The sequence below is a fragment of the Lates calcarifer genome, linkage group LG15, assembly GCF_001640805.2.
Source record: "Lates calcarifer isolate ASB-BC8 linkage group LG15, TLL_Latcal_v3, whole genome shotgun sequence".
Taxonomy (NCBI): Eukaryota; Metazoa; Chordata; class Actinopteri; family Centropomidae; genus Lates; species Lates calcarifer.
The window spans coordinates 14,625,679-14,652,524 of NC_066847.1; the positions used below are offsets into that span (position 1 = coordinate 14,625,679).

The window sequence follows — 26,846 nt, forward strand, 5'->3', positions numbered from 1 at the left end:
CTAAACTACTCCGCAGTAAGTTATATTTTCTATTACGGAGTATAACACGGCTCCGTTTAAAACACTATGCTATGTTTAGTTACATTGCAATGCACGTAAAAACAGAGCAGCTAACTACTGCTGGCGTTTCCCCCTAAGTCGCAAGCATAAAAAGTGAAGTCACAGTAGCAAGCAGGCTAGTTAAGATATTACTATGAATTACAATCAAACTACTTATAAATAGAACCACTGATATTTATAAAAAGTTAGTTAGAGCTTGAACTGCAATCCACATTCTTGATGTTGAGAATAAATGGCAACCAATTGCAGCTATACCTTCAATCTCCCTAGATATTGCTTATAATATAGTTTGTTTTTAAGCGCACATGTAATATTAATCACCAATCAGTTATTGGGGAGGAAAGGATGTTAAGTTTACAATCTCATTCAAAGACCATTTTCTGTTTTTTAGTGAGGGTTATAACCAAAACAGTGTCCACGCCTTACTATAAAATTGTAACATACAGTTTAGTGTTGAATGTCATCTTAAGGCTAATATGAAACAATTAGTATAATCTCGGATTTTACGTTTTAGTGTAATATGAGTCTTTAGTATTAGGCCTAACAGATATTTTGACTTGTCAGCACAGATCTTCATAATGACTTTACTTATGGTTCCTTTCCACTTAAGTGTCCAAATAAACTATGCTAGAGAGCTTGCATGTTCAGGAAAACACCCTCTGGTGCAACTCTGTCACATCATTAATGAAGAGCCTGCGGTCAACAGGTGTTTTGGTTTTTAAATCTTCATACACCCTCATCCAGATGACTCAACTGAGGTTAATACAGAATAGCGCTTGTACTTCATGGTTCACCTGTCTTTATCCAAAACCATCTGGATGCCTTTTCAGCTTCCTTCAAGATGTTTTTGATGACTTTGTTAATCTCTGTCCTCCTATCCCTAGGAACTTGAATGCTCAGTGGAGAGGCAGATCCCTAAATCCCATCTGCGCCACGTCCATTAGTTTGCATCTTATTCCCCATCCATTTCCACAGAACTGTTAAACCATCTCCTTGTACTTGGCTCTCTTTTATTGCTGAGCCTCCTCTATGTGGTCTTCTCAGGGGATAGTCAACTCCAAAAATATAACTTGTTGTGTTGTCTCTTACATCAGCACCATGCCTAGACAAAGAGTTATGTTTGCAATGTCCTCTGAAAATTTAAGCAGTCTTCCAAAGCCTACCAGATGCTTCCAGTTCTTTGCTGATGCACACAGGTCATCTGTGGCCTTGCAATATGGCTGCAGTTTCCTCTGCCTTAACAAAGGTGATGCAACTCAGCTGGATGCTGCAGCTTGCTGGATCCCTGTACAGATGGACTCACACTGCCCTCAGAACCTGGCTGTGGTGCCAGTGATACCACCCATTCCTCAAGGCCTTTGGGCAGCAGCTCAGAATGTACAGGGATTCTTATCTTCAGACAAAGCTGGCATGCTGGTGTCTCTGCTAAGCCCCAACATAACAGATTAGATGGAGTTGGTAGAGTCAGTCACATTACTTCTGTCTTAGAAATGTCATACCTTAATGAAATGTAGCCATCATTAATATTATTAATTACACCTGCCCTGTGCTATGACATTTCAAAATATCTGCTGTGAAAAAATGTCTGTTACCAGGTTTAAGCTTCAGAAGTTGTGGTATTTGAAAAAAAGACAAAAGATATTAACAGTGCTGATTTATGTGACAATGTTTTGTTCAATGTTTGATATGTGTTCAGGAGTGGGACAAGATGTTGGAGTCCTATGTCACGCCGCTCCTCATGAGCTATGTGAACAAGTATATTAAGAATCTGAAGCCATCTGACCTGCAGCTGTCTCTCTGGGGAGGAGATGTGGTGCTCAGCAAGTTGGACCTGAAGCTGGATGTGCTGGAACAGGTACTGTGCACTGAGTGTAACCTCTGCTTTAACTTTTTCACAAAATCAAGACAATACTTATTGGGATAACAGAAACTGTATTTCCACATTTAATTGAACACAGTAGGCGATGTGGTTGCAGGAAGGCCATGTGTTTCTGATGGATAATAGTTGTGAGGTTGTGCTCAGTTGTGCTAGTAGAGAAAAATATTGACTAGTGAGGGATGTTAAGGTGGTTATCAGTCCTGGCTATTTTAGAAGACAGGTATTATGATGCTACCTGATTGAATTGTCTGTTCTATATATCTGTTTAATGAATATGAGCTTAAATATTTTTAAAAAAGTATTTTTCCCCAATAAAGCATTTTAGAAAGTCTCACAGTAAAGGTTAAAGGTCTTCATTTGTGTGAACAGATGTACACTTTAATTGGAAATGGCAAGTATAAAGTTGTCATGGATAACCTACAGTCAGTTAAACTCTAGACTGCAACTTGAGCCTCATTTTTGAGCCTGTACATATTTTCAGTTTAGAAAATGAAGTGCCCCTGTTTAGCTAATAACGGTTCCTTTTTGTAATGTACCACTGGATGTACTGACAACCATCACTGAATTACTTTGATACTCAAGAAATCTTAAAAACCTTATAGCTCTGAAATGTTCCAATTCCTGCCCAATTATGGATCTCATAATTACAAGATCCAGACCTTTTAATTAACTTAAAACCCAGATCTCAATGAGATCTTTTCTTGTAATTATGAGAGTCATAATTACGAGATAAGGGCTCCAATTTTTTTCTTTGTGAATGCAACACGGTTCCATAGCAAAGCATGTAGACGTGACAATGCTGACATTACAGTACAAGCAGATTTTAAACTGCTTCACTTACAACATAAAATAATGCATCTTAGCAGTGTGTATAGTTAGTAGATAGATAGTTAAGTTCCTAAGATGCCTTGACTAGAATCAGCATGGCACAAGCACAGTATTGTTACTGTCATTTTGGTGGACTTTTGAAAGATTCACTCAAATATTTAGCTCAGCAGTGTTATTTTGACACAGTGTTCTTTTTTACACTTGTAATGTCTGGATTAGATCAATCTACCATGAGTTAAAAGAATTTTCTCTTGAGTGGGTTCTGACTGCTTCAGAAGAGCAGACCAAAACAATACCTAACCCAACAGAGATTGTGATGAAAGTTCTTATTGAAAGCAGCTTTAAGCCAACCGACAGTGGGAGTTGTGTTCGGATTTTGATGTGTAACGCTATGTCAAAACCTTGGCAATTGTTCTCCCTTTCCCTTTATTTTATTGCATTTCTTTTGAACAGTACTTCTCTTAAAATGTGCAATTAGAGATCATCTTCTTAAAACAAAGAGTAACGTTTAGTGGAACATTGTGAGGGTTATAGAGCAGACATAGTGTAGATCCATGACAGCTTTTGCTCAGAAATATGTTTGGTTATTAGTTTTTTGGCTCAGACTTAGAGAAGAGGCATGTGAAGCCTGTGTGTAGGCAGTCTGGTTTCATGGGACTCGTTCTCACACAGAGTAGTTCAAGATGCAGAACAGCGATTTGTCTGCCTCTGAGAAAATCTGACTGATTTTGTTAAAAGCATGACGCATATGTAATCTGTAGCTGTTACTTTTTACTATCCTCTCGTCTTCAAATATTATTTTCAAAGTGCTGTGTAGAGAATGGATGGATGAAGTGTCCAAATTACCTTGAAGCCTCAACTTCAATGTTGTCCCCATTGCAGATATAATACTGTTGTGAAGATGATTCTTATAGTTACCTTTTGATGTCACTTTTTTGTATCCCTTCATATTTATAGGAGTTGAAGCTGCCCTTTACATTCATGAGTGGTCATATCCATGAACTGCGCATCCATGTACCCTGGACCAAGCTGGGCTCAGAGCCTGTAGTCATCACCATCAACACCATGGAGTGCATTCTCAAGCTGAGGGACGGAGCACAGGTTAGTTTTTCACTGGAATGAGAAGCATTATATCTTTGATTCCCTCTCAGTGCCAAAACAGGGATGACCAGATCTTCTTGTTATTTATGTTGAATAAACAACTGCATTAAAAAATACAAAACAAACAAACAAACAAAAAAAACATGTTGACCTTTTTGACCCTGGCAAGCTTCACACTGTGGTGGAGTTGCTGTAACTGGCATAGTTTAATACTGACAGGGTGTCAAATCACACAAAGAGAAACATATGAAATGAAATATATGATATCACATGAAGTGAAACTCTAACCTACTTTTTCATTTTTGGTTTTTGCTGGATCCGAAAGTGTTTTGAATACAGTTCCAGTTATGTGGTTTGCTTGCATCACTTACCTGTATATGATCATATATTTTAAAGCAGCAGTTTCTCATATCAGAATTTTATGACTCACTTTCTTCAACTTGGTTTGGCGATTAGGCAAGGTGCACTCTTTTGATGGAATATGACACATTGTTTCTGGCCTGTGAACCCTGATTCAAAGCTTTCCATCTGTAATGAGCTGGCATGACGACAGCCAATTATCCCCCACATGAGCCTGAAATTGAAAGTGTAAGACTTGGTTCTGTAGGTTGGGTTTTGGTTTGCTATTGACTATTTTTCTGAAGCCACACTTGTTGAACATATTTCCATTTCACTTAAGTGTGTTAAGGCACTTCATAGGCAGAGCTTAAAACTTGTTAATTTGACAGAGTTAAATAGCAGCTGCTTGGGTCTTTCGTGTCTATGCTGATAAGAAAATGCTTTGCAGAGCAAACAAAGCAAATAGATCACTGCCTCACTGGAGATGATGATTGTATGCCTTTTAAAACCGTGATTTGGATTGTAATCTACACTCTGAAAAGCTTCTGGGGGAAAAGCATATTGGCAAGTGATGTAATGACTGGGTACAATGAGGAGCACATTTTAGAATTTGGGGATGAAAGTGTATCGTCATCCATGCTACCAGAATTATTTGCAATGGATCTTTCAATTTATCAAGAGAAGCATCTGCCTTTATTTTTTAAACAGATGCATTCCAGCACAAAATGTATATTAGCTCTTTTTTTCCTCATGTTTTTGTCATTCTGAAATGGTTGGTTCTACCTTGCCAATACAGTCTCCCTTCAGGAAAGCACAGTACTCTCGCTCAGCATATTTGTCCCTTAACAAGAGGAGCAGGTTCGTTGACCACTGACCAGAAATATGTAGAGAAACTCGAAACTGTGAGGTGACTTTACTAAATTTCATCAGTGCAGTGCTTCAACTTTAGCATGTCGTTGTTCTCTGGTTTATTCTGTCTCCAAACACTGAACTGTGCGTTTCATGAACAAGATTTGGGACTACATCATAAACAAAATAAGAATGTTTCACATCTCAGATCAGGCTGCTTAAAGGTACCATGTAGAGTATTTTATGCTAATAAAGGCAGAGAGGAAGAAGAGGACTGCAAGAGAGAGATTTTATCCATATATATCATCAATTAGAAATGTCACGGAGGCCTTGTGATGCATCATCATTGGAATAAATCTGAAAACCGTTATCCCAAGAGAAATGTTTGTATCACTATATTTAGTTTAATCATAAATATTTTCATTTTGTGTGATATGCATGATAGAAATTTTCTTAGATTTAGTTCTGCATAAGAGGCTGGTCATACCTTTGCCACCCAAGCAGTTTGCAAAATTGAAAGTGTAACTCGGCACTGGCCTTTTATGGGAAGGTTGAGGTTTCAAGGCCAGATGTCCCACAAGAAACACATTTCAAGGGAAGTCAATTACAGCTAATTACATAGACTGCGGCAAAAAGATTTGTAACACTTGAGCTGCCCAGAACTAATGGTAAATATCATACTATGCAGGTGGCTACTGCTCATGCGATCAGGTTTCTAGTTCAATGGAAATTTAAACTTGTTTTTATGCTTCATACACAGCTTAAGCTCATGTACCAGGACCAGTTGTGGTGTAATGCATGCAGTCTCAAAACAGCTGTTTGTTACAGATGTTTTCTAAAACACTTCTAGTCAAGAAAAGATTTTTGTGAATTGTAAATGACATTTGGACAAATAATTCAGTGGTATGTACACCCATGAGACATAATTTGGAGCAAAGCCAGACTTAGAACAGAAGTCCTTCTTGCGTGTGGAATTTAAATGAGCTGCTACACTTTTCTCCTATGTGAGTGGGAGGCAGAAGGCTGACTACTGTGTTCTTAAGCCAAGAAAATGAAGCCAGTTTTCTCATATGCTTTAGATGTATGTAACTTGTATTACTTTTATTGCATTTTTATTACATATTCAGCATTGTTAGAACACATATTTTTTTCCCGCCTTAGAATTTCTTGATTGAATGAAAAGGTCTGTAGGCCTTGTCATTTCAGTCTCACAGAAACAAGATTACATTTCTTTGGAAGTTAGATATCCTGTTCATATACATGTCAGACCCTGGCCCAGCTTTAATCAGATGTTAGCAGGGACGCAGGGAGTTTGGCATAGGTGCATTTGAAACTTGGACCATGACAGTTCTCCTTGATAGACTCAAGTAATTTTGGTTATGGCCACAAGATTTTTAAAAGAGCTAAAAAGTTGATCTGTGTATGGAAAATCTTACATTTTAAATTTAGTAGATTACTAGTGTTTCTTTTGTCCAGTGGAGACAGGAACTTTGTGGTGGGCCTCATGCGGCCAAAGTGTGGAAATGATAAATGATATCATTAATATGGTTTGTTTTCATAATTACTGTTAAAGCCAGAGCACTGGCCTGTAAAAACATCCGTACATCTTTTGAAGTTCATTAAGGGTTGTGTAATTTGACCGGAATTATTTGGACCATTTTAATGTTCGTGTTTCCCCTCGAGAGGAACTGGGTAATATTAGGGATATTGAGATTGCTCAATAGGGCCCATCTGCAAAGCACCAAGAGTAGCTCACAATTATAGTTTCCAGCAAATGTGGAAATTTGGGAGTTCAGCAGCAGTTGGAGATTACAGCTCCTGCTGACAGTGTAATTGCTTAAAATAAGCCATAATGAGGACTTGTAGTGCACAAAGTATGGTAATAGAAAAAAATGTTGTCAACTTGTTTTGACATTAATTTTATAAACCAGAGGCCATTTACAAACAAAATGCATTCATTTTTATATGTTTTTATGCCCTGAAATCATGTGTTTTAAGTGCTTTGCTTAGAAATGTTTCTTGATTGTGTCAGTGCTACTTACATTCTTTGAATAATATACACTTTACATGCTTTACATATTCCTGCCTTTATGTTTTAAGTTCGAAATTTGAATTGTTATTGTTCATGTTTGAGTTCCAGTGTTGATTGACTGCTTTGGGGGTGGGTGGGAGATGGAGGGAGATGGAGGAGATGGAGGAGATGGAAGGGTGCCACTGCTGCAGCCAGCACTCAGGTGGTGGGGGGCAGGGGGCCTGCTGGCTTCTTTTTTTTATTGCAATATTACAGAGCTTTCGGTTAAAGGAGCCATCTTTTACAAGTCTTCCCTTTAGGAGTATTTCCTTTCTCACAGATGGTTCAAAATCTGTCCTCCTGTGCTTGTCAGGGGAGATCTGCTAGTGGTCTGGCTAGGACTAGCTTACCTGCCATCAGCAGCAGAGCTGCTAGCTTCCTTGCCGCTTGTCATCAAATTGTGTGGATTTTAAAAAATGCTGATATTTTGGCTTGACTTCCACACATCTGGGGTTAACATTTGTCCATCTTTGGTTTTAGGAAGATGATAACTCTTGTTAGAAAGCTTCTATTGCACTTAACATAACAAGTTGTCAACCTGTCTCATCTCTTTTCTGCTACCATGTGTGGTGAAACAGAAAGTAGAGAGGAGAGAAATGCAACCATAAATGACAGCAAAACACTATAGAGACTGACACACTGAGCAGAAAAGAAACAAGCGTACTTTTTTTTTGGTTTCTTGGGGAGGTGGAGGTTCCCGTTAGGGGGGCAGGCCACAATGGTAGGGGAAACACTGAGTTCAGTTAATTAGTGTGGACATCTCCATGTGAAATTAGACTAAGCCCTGGTCTATCCCTAAGAGCTTAATGTATGTAACTGGAGATTGGTCATGGGGATGAAAGGTTTTTGTAGTAGTCAACTTAAACTTCTTTCTTCTTGTGCAAAGACACACTCATTGCGGCCCCTCTTGAGTTCCTTGATGTGAATGAACTGTCTGATCGGAGCTCTCTCTAAATTAAAAAGCAATTCTGAAAACGTCAAGAACTGCTCAGGATAAAACAATGGTTTTAAAATCTGTCATTCTATATACAGAGCCTGTATGGAAACTGGAGCTATTAATGGAACTCATAAGGTCTCCATCTAGTATCTTATTTGCCCCATGGAAATCTCATGGAAGGAATTAGCAGCAATCCTCAGTTTTACCAACTTCATACCAGCTCATTCACATTTGGGAAAGATTTTCTATATTTGATGTATTTATTTCTTCATTAGGTGTTGTTGTCATTTTAATGTTTTCAGCTCAGATGTGGTGGATTGGAACTAGTATGTGATGCTGAGCTTTTGGTTTAAGGCATTACTACCCACAAACTTCCCCCTATAATGAGGAGATGGATAAAACCTTTGGTAGGAGATAGAATTTATTGTGCGGCTGTTTTTAGGAGTTTTGTTCTTATATTTGTTACTCGTTGTAGCAGTAACAGAAATTGGCAAGACTGGTCTCAGGCTGTAATGAAAGACCTAACAGCTAACATTGATGTAATGTTGCAAAATTATGGGCACAATTTCTTTTCTTCTTGACATCTTGGTAAACTGCTCCAGATGTTGAGGATGAGGTGTGATCAGCAAAGACGAGAGAGGAACTGGCTGGATAGCAGTTGCAGTGGATCATAACACTCTCAGGCACTCTTTATTTTTTACGAGACAAAGATAAGGGCTTGGGTTTACCGAGGAGAGCCTTTCTGGTTTTGGCTCAGCTTGCTGCTTGATCTGGGAGTTTTATGGCCGCTGAGTGCATTTGCCACTGATGTGGAGGTTCTGATTGATGCATTGCCTCAAGATGATTTGGGGAGGTGCCTCTGAGACTTGTTGGTTTGGCATATGGTCCAACTACGGCCTTTCTTCTGTTAGATTCCTTCCAAACTATTTTTAGGACTTTACACCACTAAACCTCATTGCTCCTAAATAATGGGTAATACATGTGAATTAGGGAACCCCTTCTTGAAGACTCTTAAAAACCCCAAGTTGTCTATAGATGTGATACTTGAGTTTTGAATATGAAACACATATTAAACATTGTGACTTCAGATGCACAGTTGATTCCCTGTTGTGGAGTTATACTCTGGATGCTGCTGCTCTCACATGTGGTTTTGCCACCTAGGGGTTGTTTCCACAACCCACTAAGTAGAAACCTATTGAATAGGAAGCTGTTGCCAGCTTCTGTGTGTAGACTGGCGGTCTACTGTAGTTATGCTTTACGCTATGATTTAAATTGAGATTAATTGAGTAATTTTTCTTAATAGTGTGAGTGTGAACGTTGTGGTTATATACTGACAATGAAAACAATTAGGACTGTGTTCTTGTAACTGTGTCTGTTAGTAAGACATTAAACTTGCTCTCAAATGTACCTTCACTGTCAGCCTTCATAGTGTGCAGTCTCCTCTGACAGAATAAGATCCCGTCTGTTTGTGCCTGTGCAACTCATCTTTCACAAGTCAGAAAACATAAAGGAAAAAAGTTAAACAAGTAAAAGAAAACAGCCTGTGGAAGTATGCAATCAGATAGCACAAACTGGATAATCTCTGTCCCAATGCCATCCGGAAATCTTGCCTTTGATTCTCCGGCTCGCAGGGAGCAAATGGCTTACAGAGATTGCACCATAAATCTGTCTGATCATCAGCTCAGCAGGGCCTTGTCTTCAAGATTGAGGAGACAGAGGGCGAAGACATGGAGCTTTGGCGAATCTATTTTCCTTGAATCCAACCCCCCGAAGCAGTAACAAAACCCATCTCTGACTGTAAATAATAAAAAGATGGAGTAATGTTGGCACACTGTGAATTCCTCAGGCAGGTTGGAAGCCAGAGCATGTGTTCTGATGTTGGGGAGGGGGGGTGTAAACTGTGACCAGAGATGATGGTGCCCATGCTGTATTTGTCTGTCTCGTCCTTCAAGTTCTCAGCATTGAGTAACCCATTACACTGGTCTCTGTTTGGCATTCCAAACTGATTTAAAGCATCTGCAGAAGGCTATGCACAAGTGTGTAATTCCAGCGGAGGGCCTTGCACCCAGCCACCATTGCTTGTGAGTCAGCCAAGGCTACAGAACCCACAGTGTTACACTGCTTTGTCTTTGAGGCTTGGTGGAGGTTTGGGATTCTGGTGGAATGAGGTTACTTCAGCTCCTCAGACAGTCCTCAGACACAGGAAAACAGTCAGGGGGGAAAATTAAACCCATCGGCTTCCTGCATCTAGTGAGTCAAGTGGTGATCCATATACTTTGGGCAGCCGCTGCCGCTCCACAGTTTAATCCCTGCTCTCAGGCCATCCGGGCTACAGCAGTCCTTAAGTGGAGCCTATTACTCGCTGAATGCTGCTGGTGATATTGCAGTCTGGGAAACGATTACCTTGCAGTTAAGGATAATGTTTGCTTTATTAGTGCTTTCTTCAGACAGAAATTCTGGGTAGATATTGTGTTACAAGTAGGCACACCATTTGCCTCGTGAGCCTTTTTAAAAAATTATTTGAATTTTTTTTTGCCATTTTTGCTCTATTTGATAGACATAGTAGAGAGAGAGACAGGAAAGGGTCATCCCCCCTCCTGTCTCTTTCTAGAGATGGGATGACATGCAGGCAAAGTGCCTGTGCTTGATTCAAACCCAAGCCAATGCGGTATATGGTCTACTAGGTGAGCTACTGTGGTGGCACTCACTATAAGAAGTGACTATATTAAGTTAGGGAAGATGTTCACCACTTAATAATGCTTTTAAAATCACAGCTGGCTATCGTTTAATTTATTTTTGTCTATTTGTTGGATGCTATAACCATAGACCAAGGCCACCTGATTCATGTCATTTTTCACTATATTTCTCTTTATGCAGTTGCTTTAACCAGATTTACAGAGATGGATATTTTTTATTTGGCCATTACAGAAAGTCCAAAAAGGAGTAACACGGTAACTGCGAGCCTCTGTGTGTAATTTTTCAGTGGAGAAAGGTAGGCTTGTATAACTCCATGTTACACAAACTGTGGGTGGTCTGTGTTTTATGTCTCAGGGTGAGAGTGAGCTCCATTTAGCAGACCCTCACCCCTTTGACCTATGAATAATTCCACTCTTATTATAGAAATGATGACGCCATAGAAGGCAGGATATTTAACCAGTAAAATTGCATTTGCAGATCTTTTCAGTTGCAAGCTATTTGGTGCTAGAATCCATTTTTTTCTATATTATGTATATAGCTAATTTTATGTGTAACACTTGATGATTCTTAAAACCAGAGGAATACTGATCCTAGTGTATTTCAAAAGGAGCTCCCCCGCTCTGCTTAATGTGTTGGTATATGAGTTAGATTCCACTTGACCCAGAGTGCGCAGTAATTGGTAAAGTTTGCTTTTATCTTGGTCGGCCTGGGCCCCTGTAATGTGTGGATAAGAGAAGAAGAATGTAATATGAATAATTGCATAACATGTCACTCGCCATGGTGGGGGAGAGAAGGAAAATAGATTGTGTGTGTGTGGAGGGCATATGGTTAGCTACAAAGAAAATAAATGCATCTTGAATGAGTGAATCAGCCTGGCTTGACACTGACCACGTTGCGTCTTGAAAATGACCAACATGATAAGAATTTGCATGCCATGACTGAGTTGCATTTGCTCCTGATCATGACATTTTTATTTTTAGAAAGTACAGATAATTGGATACTGATTGGTTCAAGATATAGCATCACAGAAAAATATGGAGTATGAGGTAAAGTTATATTCACATTTCATAAAATGTAAATTAATATTTCATTAGTTGAAAGTAAGACTTAAGATTTTAAGCATTATAGTGAAACATACAATATGAAATTTCAAATATTTGAAATATTCTGCTCTTAATGTTTGCAGCGCTACAGAACTTTGATGTCACTGTTTTTGAACATGACTTTATGAGATTTATCACACTGCTTTTTAAGATTTAAAATCTGCTCTTTCAGCTTTGCATGCTGGGATCTCTAACATAGTTTGAAATCTGGAAATGTCTGAAAATCTGAAAGAGCTGCTCAAAACAGTCCAAACAGTTTTCCATCTTTCAAGTAAACTGATGAATGTCGACAGTACCTCAGTTGCGTTGGATCCTGGGCTACAGTAGCTCTGCAAATGTAAGGCCCGCTGCATTCCACTTGCATGCTCATACACTACAGTCTAGCTTTGGTATTTCTCAACATTGATGGAAAGTCCTCTCCCATTTCTCTCTGTTTGATTTATTCTATCTCGCTGTTTTGAGAACATTGATGCTCTCCAAGAACACTTAGGCCTCTATAGTTTGTGCCCTGCACTTCACGTGTGCAGTAATGTTATCAGAGTAGCCACAGCCACTGCTTGCACTGTTGTTGGAGACTGGTGCTTACATCATTCAAGGGGTGCTTATGTCTTGTGTGCTTAATACTGTGTATGATATAATGGGCAAAGCTGAGAACAGGGATGTTTTGCTTTCTGACAATTGATTGTCAGCTAATGTTAAAATCAGGTCCTGACCACTAGTTGTCAGCAACTCACCAAAATAAAAAGAAGATAAAAATATCTCTACAGGATGATAATTCCCTCTACCATTTATGAAAAAAATATTGATGATTTTCTTATCATGAAGGGAAATAACATGGTTTGATTAAATAGATTAGTATGTTAATAATTGGCATATGACCAGGCACCGCTTATTATTAAGATTAGAAGTTAACAGGTGATATTGACAGCTATCTATGTGTTTGGGAATTCCCCCCATATGTGTCATATGTGACTCAAATAAGATGTCTTTTTGCACATGCCTGTGTATGTGCATATCAGGGTTCTATGTGGAGTGTTTTATTGTAGCTAACACATTGCAGTTATTAGCATTAGGGGGTAGCTGTGCCAGTGTAAGCAGCGTGCCTCACATGCTCAGCCCAGGCTTGTGGTTAGCTGATGGAGACATCTGAAGGACCAGAGCCTCTCAGATCTAAATCAGGAACAATTTCTCCCTCTTTCCCATTCTCTCTCTTTTGATTTTTTTTCTTCCACTTTCCTGTTGTCTCAGTCGTATTTTTCTTATTTTCTGTCTTGGCTTTTTGTTCTCTTAACTGCTGTTGCTCTCACTCTTTTTTCACGCTCTTTTTGCATTTTCATTTTCCTTCCCTCTCCCAGTTCCTTTCCTTCATGTTTTCTCCTTTCCACCAGTGAGACAACGTTTAGGTATGTCAAGTGCAATAATACTAAAAGTGCCTGAGCAGGGACCAGCAGGAACATGGTATGTTAACATCAAGAGGTCATTGGGCAGAATGTGAATGGGCTCCAATGAAAATAAAATGGAGACAGCAGTAATCTCGACTGTTCCGCCAGGTTCCAAATTCCATCACGGCACCTACATCAGGCCTAGTCACTAGACTGTCTAAAGTTTTGGCTTGGCTTTTAATCAAGTCTAAGGATTGGAGTTACTATGACTTAAAATCCCTATTTTCAACAACAGTCATGGAAAACAAACATTGATAGCTAGGATTAAAGAGCCCTGACCTCAGCTCTCCCTCTGCCTTGTCATGTCTTACTGCTAACCTGTTTACTGTTGTGGGGAAATAAACAGCAAAAAAGCTATTTTGTAATAATGAAACTTATTTCACGCATGAATACACTGGCTTTTAGATTTGCCAGATTAATGGAGAATTATACACACTTTAACTGGAGCAGCAGCAGCTACTGTACCGTAAAAACAAGATTGTTTCTGCTGGTATTACGTGAGGTTTTCTTGTAAGACTATAGAAAATGTCTTGGGATTCAAACCTGCACTACAGAATGCAATGGGTCCACGGTGGTGCTAAAATGCACAGCAGATCAAATTTAGCAATTGCCATTAATAGTACTGATTAGTCCATGTTACTGAGATACTGTAGTTAAAACTTCTGTACAGCATTGGAGAGGTTAGAGGAGGGCACAAAGCTGAAGGCTTGGCATTTAGCTCTTTATAGTTAAGGTGGCACTCATATCAAACCCCATTTGTACAGATGCTTGCTGTGCCTCAGTTAAAGAAATGCACCACAGCTGCAGCCAAATGTATCATATCAGGTAAAGATAATGCAAGGACAGCGGCTAAGCAAGATGTCCAAATGAAATACTGAGAAGTCAGAAGTCCTTGTATTCCTCCCTGTGGGTCTGGTCTGTAACTGGGATCCCTGTTTGTTGTTATTCTGGGCATGCTGCAGGCAGATATTAAACACAGCCAGTTTTACTTGGGTACAGTGGAGGCATTCTTGGCAGAGATCTCCAGCATGACATCACCAGTGCTGTCGTTGTGATTCCTCTCGCCTTAGAGTGAAATAGTTTTGTAATTGTGCATTCTCCTTTTGGCAGATGCTTTGGAATCTTTTCCATGTCCCTGCTCCCCTTTCTTTAATGATCATGTTATATTTCTGAGCTTCTGAGAGAAAGAAGGCATATGCTTGGAAAATTTACCCAGTGCTTTCATTTTAAGAGTTTGCAGGGATGAAATTTGTTAAGTAATACTTTAGGTGTTACATACTTTGTAAACTGCCCCCCCGCCCTTGATATGATTCCAAAGAAATCCCTCAAGTCTGTCTATTCTCTGTTGTTGTTTCAGTTATTATATAGATATGATGAAAATCATGAATTACAGATAATTCATTTGACTATAAAGAAAATAACAAGCATTTCAAATAAACCTGGTTTGGGTACATATTTTTATGGAGTATGGATATTTTGCTTATTTGTTGGTTAACATCTAGTTATCAGAGTAGTGGTGAAAAAATGTACTTAAAAAGCTTTTTTTATGAGAATTGTGATAGCTTTACTTTTGACATTAGGAAGAAGCGCATTCATTTTAGCTTTACATTTCATAAGTGCTTCAAATAGGTCATCTTTGCTACTTTATAAATGTTGCATTTTCTCTCTCTTACATTGATCTTACACTGACTTAATTTGTTCAGAAAATCAAGGCTAAGGAGTACACCAGTTCAGTTTAAATAATGCAGCACATTGTGTACATTTCAGGACTGTAATATTTCATTAGTTGAGTACATCCATTGTTATTGGGGATTTTCTTTCTCAGTTATGGATTTAATTACTTGAAAAGCGAGGGAGAAAGAGAGATGGAGAGAGACCACATTTTTGTAATAAGCTGTTTTCATTGAGATAATTATTCAGAATGTCACACAACGTGATATTCATCTGTGTTCATTGTGGACTCTAATCCCTCCAGTCTGCCATGGATTCCAGCTGCACAGCTCTGCTGTGCTTTTAGAGTATGGATCATTATACAGTACTTAGGTTGTGTAAAACTGTACATCTATTTGCATGTGGTGTTGTATGTAAGTATTTGTCTTTAGTACACATATGTGATGTAGTGTGACAATAGTAATATTAAGAACTCTTGCATATTTCTGAGTGTTTTAAATGTGAGGAAGAGTGTGTGAAATTCTGTCCTAACAGCTCTGAGAGTAAGTCTACCTCGGTGTGCGGAGAAAATGAAACCCCTGTCTTTAATCATGGTTTAATGGCTTTCTACATTTGTTACAGTTTCATTAAAAACCCATTAGCAGCTAATTTTTAGTTGAGCTGATGGATGTGTTCGAAGCCAAGGAACGTTAAAGAACAGGTCATTTGAGTCAAATGCGATGAGCTCCGTTCTCTTCAGCTTACATTCCATTGGGGTCATCATCAATGAGTCGAACAGCTTAAGTGTAAAAGAGGTGGCTGCATACCATTGGACATTACTGGAACCATCCCAAACTGTGACTGTTTGTTTGAAACAATGAGCTGCTTCTCTGGTGTCTTTCCTTTCAGTGCCAGCTGGAATCTATTCTAATGAGAACCAGGGTCATCGCAGTAAAAACAAGCTCCAGAATAGTTGGTTATGGATGTATTGAGAAGGTTTAGAGTAAGCAGAGGGATGGAGATGATGATGACAAACTAGAATCAACTTGTCAACTAGGTCATAGACTGTAGATGAAGAAGAAAAGAAGTGAAAGTGAATAAGATGATGACAGGTGAAGGAACAAAAGTTGCAAGAGTAAGATGACATGAGCAAGACTAGTGGACTAGTAGCACTGAGAACAGAGGCACTGCTTCAGGAGCAAAGCAGCGTGCTCTCTGCTAAATGTGGGGTGTGTTCATCATGTTTGCAGTGAGTGTCTTCTGTATTGTTCTGGAAAACATTCTGAAACCCATCACATCCATGATGTCTTGTTTGAAGAAAGTTATATGGCAAAACGTGTTCCCTGTGAGAGTGAGGGAGGATGTCTGATTGCAGGATCCTCCCTAGGGATGGAACTCTGCAGGCCCTGACATGGGGGGCAGGGCCTCTTCTTGTCAGGCCCAGAGAGTGTGTGTGTGCCTGTGTTTGTATGTGTGTATGAATGATTTGAAGGGGGGGTGGGGGGGTGGGGGTTGTCTGAGATAAGGAGCTATTGGGTTACCGTCATGTATTTTCTCACTCCATAGGCGTTCGCCCTCCACTGCCTGGCCTCCAATCTCCAGGCCTGCTGCTTTGATGTCAGCATGAGTTTGCCAGCAACCTGCAGAGGAAAAACAACAATAACAGAGAGTGTGTTTATCCAGCAATGGTCTTCTGCATGCTCCCATTAATCTGCTGAAACAGTGTGAAATTGACCAGTTTTAAAAATGTTTGGGTTTCAAAGATCAGGCAGTTGCAGGCAGGGTAGTCAGTAATTGAGAAATTGCTTAGTAATTTGTGGAGGGAAAAAAAACAAAGTGTCAAATTTTATTTTTCAGAAATGTGCATTGGGCTATAAAAACAAACCATGTCAATTTTGTTTTGTTTTTGGTCAACATATGCCAAAGAGAAAACCTCAAATGACAAGAAATTGCAGTAAGACCATAATTCTGATTTTCTTCACTTTACACAGAGTAATGCATATATTATTTTCAATAGTCTAATATTGAATATAATAATATTGAATGTTAAACTTATATTTGAAAACAGATGCCAAGAAACCATATTCATTTAAAATAAAACTGAATTTGGCAACTTCAGTTATTATGTCCTATTAGGTGTCCTCACATCACACTATTAAAATTTCTGCTTGCCATGACCTGAAATGATCCACTTACCAAAAAATATTTGTTTTCTTTATAAGTCCAACTTATTCACATCACAGTTTACATATAAATTACATTGCCAGTGGCAGTTAAGATTTTGCTGGTTTCTGGTATCTGTGAAGTATAGCTGGTTTGTTTGTACTGTGACAGTATCTGCAGAGGTGCAGTCTCTAATAGCTGGAGGTAGTGCTGGAGTTCAACTAATGTGTTGAGCAGCTCAGATGAGGGTCGGCCCTCCAGACAGGCTCAACACACAGCCTCCTGGTCCCCGACTGAGCCAGACGTCTGTAGGGGGACAGAGGTCAGGTCTGGCTTTCCTGTGCCCTAACCCTCCATGGGTGCCCACTTACCCTCTGAGTAGGGGGTCCCCCTCACCTGTCACTCACACTGCCAGAACCTGCTCCTTTTTTCTGTGCCTTTGTTCTCTCTTTTCTGTCAGTCATTATCTCCATGTAACTCTCACTCTTACTGTCTCTCAGCCACTCCTGGTCTCTTTTCTCTCACGCTGTTATTTTTCCACTTATCTCTTTGTTTCTCGTCTCTCCTTTCCTTTTTTGCTACCGTCATCTTTGGTCAACAGCTGAGTTGACATGCCTGCAAGGGAAGCAGGGAAAGAAAGCCCCCCCCCCCCAATGGTCCTTCTGTCTTTCTCTCCTTCTCTATCCCTCCATCCCTCCCTCCCTGTCCTGTGCCCTGGTGTGGCATTGAAGGGATCAGTTTACCCGGCAGCAGCTGAGGCAGGCTTCATTTGTCCCAGGGCTTCCTTCTGAAAAGGCATTTTTCGCCTCTGGAGAATTGCTCATTGCCTGACACTGACATTGAACGCTTAATTGCGCTACTTCCAAATTTGGCAGTCTTGTCCTTTAGTGGCTGTTTGAGTTGTTGAACTGTTGAAATGTAGTCTTGGCCTGCAGGGCTAGGCATTCCTTTAGGTATAGATATGAGAGTCCACAGGGGAGAGAGACTTTCTAATGTTTCTAATGTTCTCAAGGAGCATATAGTGATATCGTGACACCTTAACATATGAGCATGTCTCATTATAAACTTACCTGATCTAAAAAACAGCCTTTTTTTCTAAATATTGCAGATGCAACTTTTGAAGTGATGACAAGTTAACAAATGACGTGTGAAGAATGAGCAACAAATTTACATCTTACTATTTGCCAATCTCTATTATTTGGAACCTTGATGAAGTATTTATTATTCCTCCTCTTCTGTTTACCAATTCCCACCACTCATTGATGGGGAAAAACTGCTTGCATAGTGCAGCTCCACCGCAAAAGCCCTTACTGAAGTAAAGTGTAAATATGTCTGCCAGAGCCTCTCTCGTCTCTTTTGGCAATTGCATGTTTACTTTACCGCAGTGGGGGATACTCACTTCTCTGTCAGTGTGTCCACAACTCAAATTATGCAAAGTATGTTTAAAACCTAATCTTCATTACTCAACCACACAGAGAGAAAGGGGTTCGTTGTCATTAAACAGTGTCAGACCTAGGGAATGTGTGCTTATTACACGGGTTACATGCATGGACAATATGTACAGCATATGGTTTGCCTAAAAGGTGTGGCTGTAGGTTTTCATTTGCTCACTGAGTATGTGTGAATGAAGTGTGTGTTCACGAAGTAGCCAAATATATTTGGTTTTAACACCTTTAGTGTTTACATTAGTCATCCTCAGACACTCTGCCACACCAATGACCCATTTAAACACTGAACATATTTGATCGCCTGTTCCTCTGTCCGAAATGTCTGACTAACCTACCGCCCAGGCTGACTGTGAAAAGGTTACAGTTCTGTAGTAACCACTAATCAATACCATACTGGGGGTTAACTCTCTCATCTCTCTACCTTTTCCCTCTCTTTATTATTATCTTTAGATATTTTAGTTATTTTCTTTTTCCCTTTTATGGTGGACTTCTTCTGTGCATTATTTCCTTTTTTACATTTCTTTCTACTACTACTTTTGTATTGCAGGCTTATGTCTACTGTTAATATGAATGTGTGGTATTTGTTCAATTATACATAATAATTGTAGAAGAGTAGAACTTAAGCTATAGTAGCCATAGTATTTTGATGAGCTTTGATTTCGATGTGAAAGGCTATTTTCTCCTTTTTTCCGAACTGATAATTTATGGTGGAAGAGGTCGTTCTGGCTGTATTCCACATTGGACAAATTCAGTATTTGTCTCTTTCCTGCAAAGGAGATTTGACAAGTTATTAGCCCCATAACCTCAGATTATGAACTGTTGAATCAAACGTTGTGAACATGCAAGTGCCTCCTAAGCCTTGGAAACAAGATAATAAGCCTCTGCTAAAACTTGAAAACACAATAACCAAGACCCTCTAGAGAAGATGGCAATCTGCTAGTAGTAATTTTATATGTCCACAAAGTCAGTCTCTTTATTGTTAATGGACCTTCTCCAGGGTTTGTTACATGATGACATCAGACATGAGAGCCTTGTTTTCTTAATGCTATTAAGCTTTAGGAGTGTTGAAACATTTTTCTAGAAATATTGAAATATTAGCAACACAAACATGGGAACACTGTTTTATGCATATGTGGATTTGTTAAGCTTAAGTTAAAATTGTAGTTACCCTAGCAGTAGATCTAGCAAAAGTCCTTGGCAGTCTGTCCTTTAACCACAATCACATGGCCCCTTCACTGTTTCTCCCCATGTCCCCATTGTTTTAATTGCGCCTCATGTCACAGAGCACGCACTAGGCTGAGGCACTCTACAAGCTGAACCAATAAATAACCCCCTCATCCAGGACCTTGGCTCATTTTGTTTATCTTCAGGCTCATCTCTAAAGGGGAAGTCCATTTAATCGTCATTCCTACACACACATAAACACACACACACACACACAGATCTTGCACTTGCATTCCTGTGCTTAACAGGCTGCTGGTCTCTGAGTGCTGTTGACATGTGCTGTTGTGGAGGAGAGTCTTTCACCCTTCTCATCCAAGGACCAGAGTTTATTTGTAGAGCCCATGGAGATGGTTGTTAAATGGGAATGGGAGCAAGGTTAGAGGGAAGGTTTGGTGTGAAGGGGGGCTCAAAAACAGTGGTGTATGGTAAATGTTCCCCCAGTCACTCCTTTGCACATTGCGCATACAGCAGTGCAGGTGATCAGATACTCAGCTTGCATGCCTAGCAATAATTTGATTTCTCTTAGTAACCATATATACAGGTGGGTGACAAATTAAAAGAAAGTCCCGAATAAATCAGTGGAGAAAGATAACAAATGCAGATGCTTTCACACAGGCGTACTGCATGGTACAATTACAATTAACGTCCAACCAACCATGCTCTGTGACATGAATAAAAATGCCAAGCAGGCCCAGTTGATTTTCTGATTCTTCAACCAGAAGAAAAGATCCAACTGACTTTGAAAGAATCAAGAGGGTTCATTGTTGGGGCCCTGATTGCAAGAGCTTCTGCAAATCTACAAAGCAAATCTACAAAGACTGCTCAACTGGCAAGTGTTTAAGTAGGAACAGTGACTAAATTGACTGGATTTAGATCTATGGTCTATGGAGAAAACATAAATATGATAAAACTGGAAATTGCGGTCGACCGTGCACATTTGATGACCACGATGATCGTACATCATGAAAAAGGAAGAGCATCTCTTTCTCGGGTGACTGAGAATGTCAGTGCAGGGTGTGATTAGACTGTGTCAACAAGAGTGCATTGACAGTTACATAGAGGGGGATATTATAGTAGGGTTGCATAGCATTAAACCCTCATTACATAGATGAATGCACATTTGAGAGTTCAGTTCTGCTAAAACCATACACACTGGTTCACAGAGAGGTGGAAAAGAGTGATACACACTGATGAGTCATCCTTCACCATATTTTTGACAAGTGGGCGAGTGCATGTGTGGTGTACACTAAGAGATAAATACAGGCCTGGGTGCTTGACCCCTACAGTGGGGGATCTAGTGGCTCTGTTATGCTGTGAGTGAGTGATCAACTTCATTCTGTGAAGAAACATCTATCCTGAAGAGAGTGCTCTCTGTCAGGATGATAGCTTTAGTTTGACTATAAAAAAATCTCTTGTGCCATTGCCCAACAAATGTGCCATCTGTGTTGCACATTAGAAAAAGGAAACTAGACAAATATATTTCAAGAAAAAATTGACACAATAATAATTCAGCGTGGCCATTTTGATTGTAACCTAATTAACACAAGAAAGATGACCAGGTGGATACTTGAAAATTGCAATAAACAAGGAATTATACTGAGAGATCAGAATGCAGACACTAGGATCTTCACCTGTCTTCTTACAAGTATTACTTTAAACTGGTAATAACTGAATATTGTCAGAACAAATTGAAATGCATCAGTTCTGTAGAGCTCAGTTTAGAACTTCACTAATTATCCTCATGGGTGTTCTTGTTTGTTTTTTCATCAGGATGACCATGAGAGCGGCTCTAGTTCCACCAGTCGCAGTGTCTCAGACAGCTCCAAGACCGTGGCTAAACCCCGCCGCCTCCAGCAAACTGCCCCCAGCGACCCAGACCTGCCCCCAGGTAAATGATGGCCCAGGGGCCACTGAGGCTATTCTGCCTCCCTGCTCAGAGCGTGACCACCTGGGCAGGCCCGGCCTTGGTGGGGGAGGGCAGAGTGTGACTGAGATTAGGACCTATTTACACTTCTGAGAAACCTCAGTTTTGTTTTATATCCTCAAAGGATGCTTAAGGATAAAATAATTGGATTTAAGTCCACCGGCTTGTTAGAAGCTAGGTGCCTGCAAAGGTCAGTGTCAGTGACTCAAATGTATGTCAAATGTTTGTCTGGTGTAGAGCTGCATTTTTCACTAGTGTAAATCAACTAGAGAGAGAGTGTGGGGGATGTGTCTCTGATAAATCACATAGTGATGGCTCTTATCAACAAGGCCACTTGACCACATGCCTCCTACAGGGCCGTGGATTCCATGCCTGCCTTAACTCCATCACTTTACAGCACCTCACAAAGAAGGGCCTTGTTTAATTGGGGCTGGATAACTGCCTCTTACAATTGTTTATGACCTCTTTTTTTTTTTTTTTTTTTTTTTAAATCAATTTGCAACTGTCTTTTAGAAACAACCAAACACTGACCCCATATTATCTAGTAAACATTTATCCTTATGTTAATACTGGCACAGACAATTAGAATCTTATTTAATTGTATGTATAAATGTAAAATGATGTGCAACTTAAATAATCTAACTTTAATATTCAACAAACACGTGATAAAAGGTATGTTGCAACCTCTCAGAAAAACATAAGTAATGAAAAGTTTAGAGGCACGGAAAAACTTTGCAGAGAAAAGGTGAAGGTGAGAGAGAAGCTAGAAAGGACTATATGGTTTTAGAGGGGAAAAAAAAGAAAAAAGGAGGAAAAAAAGGAAAAAAAGAGATAGGTTGAGGTCTTGAGCCTAAAGATCCAGGTCACAGGCACCCAACCATAAGCCTCACTCCCAAAGTACTAGTATGCATGAATGTACGAACCTACCCTCCTGTCTGGTTGTATCTGGGGAGGATCAATTTCCAGGCCTGACATGAGATAATATCTCTCCCCAGCTGTTAAAGCAGGGTGCCTCACACCCCAGCATCTCCCTTTGGACCTGCCTCCAACAGACGTCCACAGTGTGTGTGCGTGTGTCTGTGTATGTGCCTGTGTGTATCTTTGTGTGTGTATGTGTTTAGTGTATCTGTGTTAATTTGTGTGCACACCCCACACTGTTCCAGCAGTGGACCTTGTTTCAACCCATTATAGGCTGTAAAGACAACTCTGGGGTCAGAGGTTGCGACACCTCAATAACAGTGAGGAAGCAAATGAATGCCGTAATCCCCGCCTTCCTAATTAAAAGGTAGGGGTTAAAAGGTAGATGAGGTAAAACTAACCTGCTATGACTCAGACAGAGGATATTTTCCTGAGAACAAGATACAAAACAAACCTGTCAGGAGTATTTAATGCAGTTAAGGATGTTTGTGAGGGCACAGCACAGCATCTTATGGCAGCAGACACAGGTAATCTTGTAGACATTCACTAATGAGTAGTCTCATGAGTACCCTGTTTTAGACTATTTTAGTCCACTGGTATGAATGAAGATGTTGTCATAGTATGATGACAACTCTTAGGACTTACTATAGGACTGAACATGCTTTTAGTTTGAAGGGATACACTTCCAATTCTGGATTATATCTAGCTCTCGCTCCTATGTGGTTGTTATCTGTAAGGACTTGTAATTTTACCCATACTGTATGTTCTCAAATACAGTGAAATGCATGCCACTATTTGATATTACCACTAAGGAGGTCTGAGGAGTTGCAGAAATATTCAGATCACTGTATCAGCTGCTATATATTTTACAATGCAGAGCATTACAGTTGCTTTAGTACTTTCATGTGAACCCATTGTAGACTAGGTGCGCACTGTGCAGCTATATTATGTCGTGAAAATAAATAATAATAGAATTATAAAATGTTTGTGTTGGTGTTAATATTGAAATCTCCAGTTGGGATTGGAGGCAAAAACAGGTGATTGAGACTTTTCTGTCGTCCATCCTTATTTTTTTTAAGCCACATACATGTCTCCCCAATTTGATTTTAGTTGCACTTCAGTGCCTTTGAATCAGAATGGCAGTGATCAGCACAACCTGATGTGTGTGGATGGGTGGCAGGAGAGTGGCAGTGTGTGTAGATGTTGACCTGTGTTGGTGAGACCATCACAGGGCAGTGGGCAGTCTTACTTCTTCGTCAGCATCTACGTCAACAAACCACTGTTTTGCATCTGCTCCCCTCCCCTTCAAAACAACCAAATCAAAACACAGCCGACACTAAAAAACAGCCACCAGCAATTATCCAGTCATTTGGCCGTAAGCCCTCACATGCTGAATGAATTTATCCCTCCTGTTCACCCTGTGGCAGAAAATAGAGACGTTAATTCATATGCCATTGGATTGGTAGCCACACAAAGACCAAAAACCAAATGCTTTCACCTTGGGCGATTCTGTGAGTGATTATGTTTACTGCTGCTTTGTGGGGGTCCAGTGGCCACCGTTTGTGAGAACCGCATTTCTGTGTTACAGGAGATTCCTGCATTGGCCCTATTCACACCATGCTCTGTTTTATAGGAGTTCAAAGAGATTTAATAGTGGCAAGTCTCGCTTTGAGTCTAGGTTTAGCCTGCTACCTGTGAGTTGGTTGGATCAAAGTTACACTCAAGATCTGCAGTTTCAAAGCTGAATTCACCCTGAAGAGCAACAGAAATATTTTTGCAAGTGCATTAGGAAGTTTAGTATGACATGTCTGTAGTCTGTAGTTTCTCTGCGTAAAGGAACCTAGTGCACAGCTGCGATGGGAGACAAACCCTATCTGTTAGAGGATCAGGACCATTTCTTCTGTTTTTCCAGATTGAACTAATACACTAAGCCTAAATGTATACATCTATTTTTTGTGTCCATTGTGTCCAAGAATTGTGCATGCATGCATGGTTGTGTAAGTATGCGTGTGATTGGTGGAGATTGAGATTTGCAAGGACTGAAATGCAAACAGTCATGAGATAAATCTATGGTCCAGTGCTACTGCTGTCCTGGTACTGGGGCCTTTGCTCAGAAAATAAATACAGCAGCTCTGGTATTACTGGAAAATGCTACTTATGGATCGAGAATATCCCATACTGGTAAAGGCTGGAGCTTTCTCCAGCTGGGGCTTTCTTAGGTTCTGGAGACCGCTGTACCATGCATGGTTGTGTTCTGTGAATCTACTGTTTTATTATAAGAGGTCCTGGAGCTAAAAGAATGGCTAACCTAATTAAGTTTAGGTATTACTGGAGATAGTGACCTTGTAATAATATAGGCTTGCAGTATTTCCATGGTCCTTGCCATGGTATAAGTGAGAGCCTTGCACCATTACATTTCCATTATTTTATATCTTCCAGGTAAAAGATGAAAAATGAATAGGGATTTATAGAGTTTTGTGGACTATACTCAACACTTTGAAGGGGCTGTTGTATCTTCTTGGTGACATTGCTAACTGTATTAATTAAATTTCAGAATAACACAGCAAGACCAACATACAGTATATTTATTGTCTGATGGACTTGTCAGTCTTTCTCTCTATGTCTAATAACTGGCAAGGCTAATAGCTTCTAATACTTTCCATCCAAATTGTGAGCATGGACACTATAGTGTTTCTTTCCTGTATTGCACAGAAGAGAGTACTTGGCCTGTTCTGAGATCACATAAAGGAGCTGTTTTTTCCAGTCATTTTATGGTTGAGCAGTTTTAAATGGACTCCTTCCCTGTGGGCCGTGGCACAGGTGCTGGCTGTGTCAATTGTTTACAGAAGTTCAGAGCAGTGCGATGACTCGCAGAGAGACGGATTGGGGCCCTGGATTTGGTGCAAAGCAAAAATAGGTATAACAAGTGTAAGAGAGTGCAAGAGAGAAATACAGACACCCTGACACGGCAAATTAGAACCAGAGAGGGAAATAGCAGGGGGTAAAGTGCTGGTTTTACTGCCCGGGCTGCAGGTGCGACGGCAGCGTTCTTACTGACCCCAAATCTACACACACACGCACACACAGACACAGCCACACACAGCCACAGCCACAGCCACATTCATACATGCAAGAAAGCAGCCAGGCACTCACTAAAACTCAGACACGCACATGCATGCATGCAAGACCACGCACAAATGTCACGAACACACGCATTGCATTTATGAGCTGAGTTTATATTATGTCACTCTGTTTGGTCAGGCAGCAAATTCATGAGAATTTTGTCAATTGGATTATGCTAATACACAGTCAGGCATGTGTGCAAGAGGCCTAACAGTTAACCAATTCATATAAATATTTTCATCAACAGAACCATTTAGTTCTGCCCAATTATCGGTTCTGTTATGCCCCGGGCCAGGCATGTAGATACAGGAAGACAAACATTTGGTTTGGAAAATAAGGGAAAAGCTTTAAAGGTTTATATGTTTTAACTTGTAGTGACTGTGTTTAACAGTACATGGGAGGAATGAATAATGCCATTGGTCCTGTGGTTAGGAGAATTTATTGCTGTATATTTTCATATTTTATGGTTGAAACTCCCCTGTCTGTAATATTTTAAGTTCTTTCTTACTTTGTTGAGTAATGACCTTACCATGTATGTTTTTCCTGTGAAGCTTCTGTTTCTGGGCGTCACTGTGGCCATTAGGAGGTACTGGTAACACTGCAGGATGGCTCCCCCAGCTCTGCTGAAACCCAATCTATCGAACTGCTCTTTCTCGCCTGCTTGCTCTTGGTTACTACATCCCTCTGCCTCTTCACCACAAAGCCCGCTGGCCTCCCACCTATCACACTTACCATTAAATCTATTTCTGCTTTCTACATTTTTCATTTTTCATTTATACAAAACTGGTTTCTAGCCCTTGCTCTCCATCACCACAACATTCCAAAATCCTTTGCTCCGATTCTTTTCATATCCCCTAATGCCTTAATATTTTGAAAGTGATGAAATCAACTTGTCAAGTCATTGCACTATAAAATGAATGTTCATTGTTTGTGTGTTTCCCCCAGACCACCCATTTGTTTTTTCTTTTTTTGTTGATTTTTGTTTTCTTTCTCATCAATGGCAGAATGTGTCATTCATTTTAGACCCTGGCATCCTAAAGACTGGAGTTTCACCCACACTTCAATTACTCTATTTTGTATTAATATGTTT

General features: G+C 40.0%; 1 protein-coding gene across 6 annotated transcripts in view; it reads left to right on the top strand.

Moving 5' to 3' along the window:
• Positions 1-26,846, top strand: part of LOC108876259 (intermembrane lipid transfer protein VPS13B) — a 308,041-nt gene that overhangs the window by 295 nt on the left and 280,900 nt on the right. For all 6 annotated transcript variants that reach the window (XR_007814638.1, XR_007814639.1, XM_051076101.1 and 3 more), the window contains exons 2-4: positions 1,757-1,915; positions 3,725-3,868; positions 21,562-21,679. Coding sequence is in view for 4 of the 6 variants with exons in the window: in XM_051076101.1 (XP_050932058.1) it covers positions 1,769-1,915; positions 3,725-3,868; positions 21,562-21,679 (409 nt within the window). In the remaining 2 variants the exon portion in view is untranslated. The remainder of the gene's footprint in view (positions 1-1,756; positions 1,916-3,724; positions 3,869-21,561; positions 21,680-26,846) is intronic.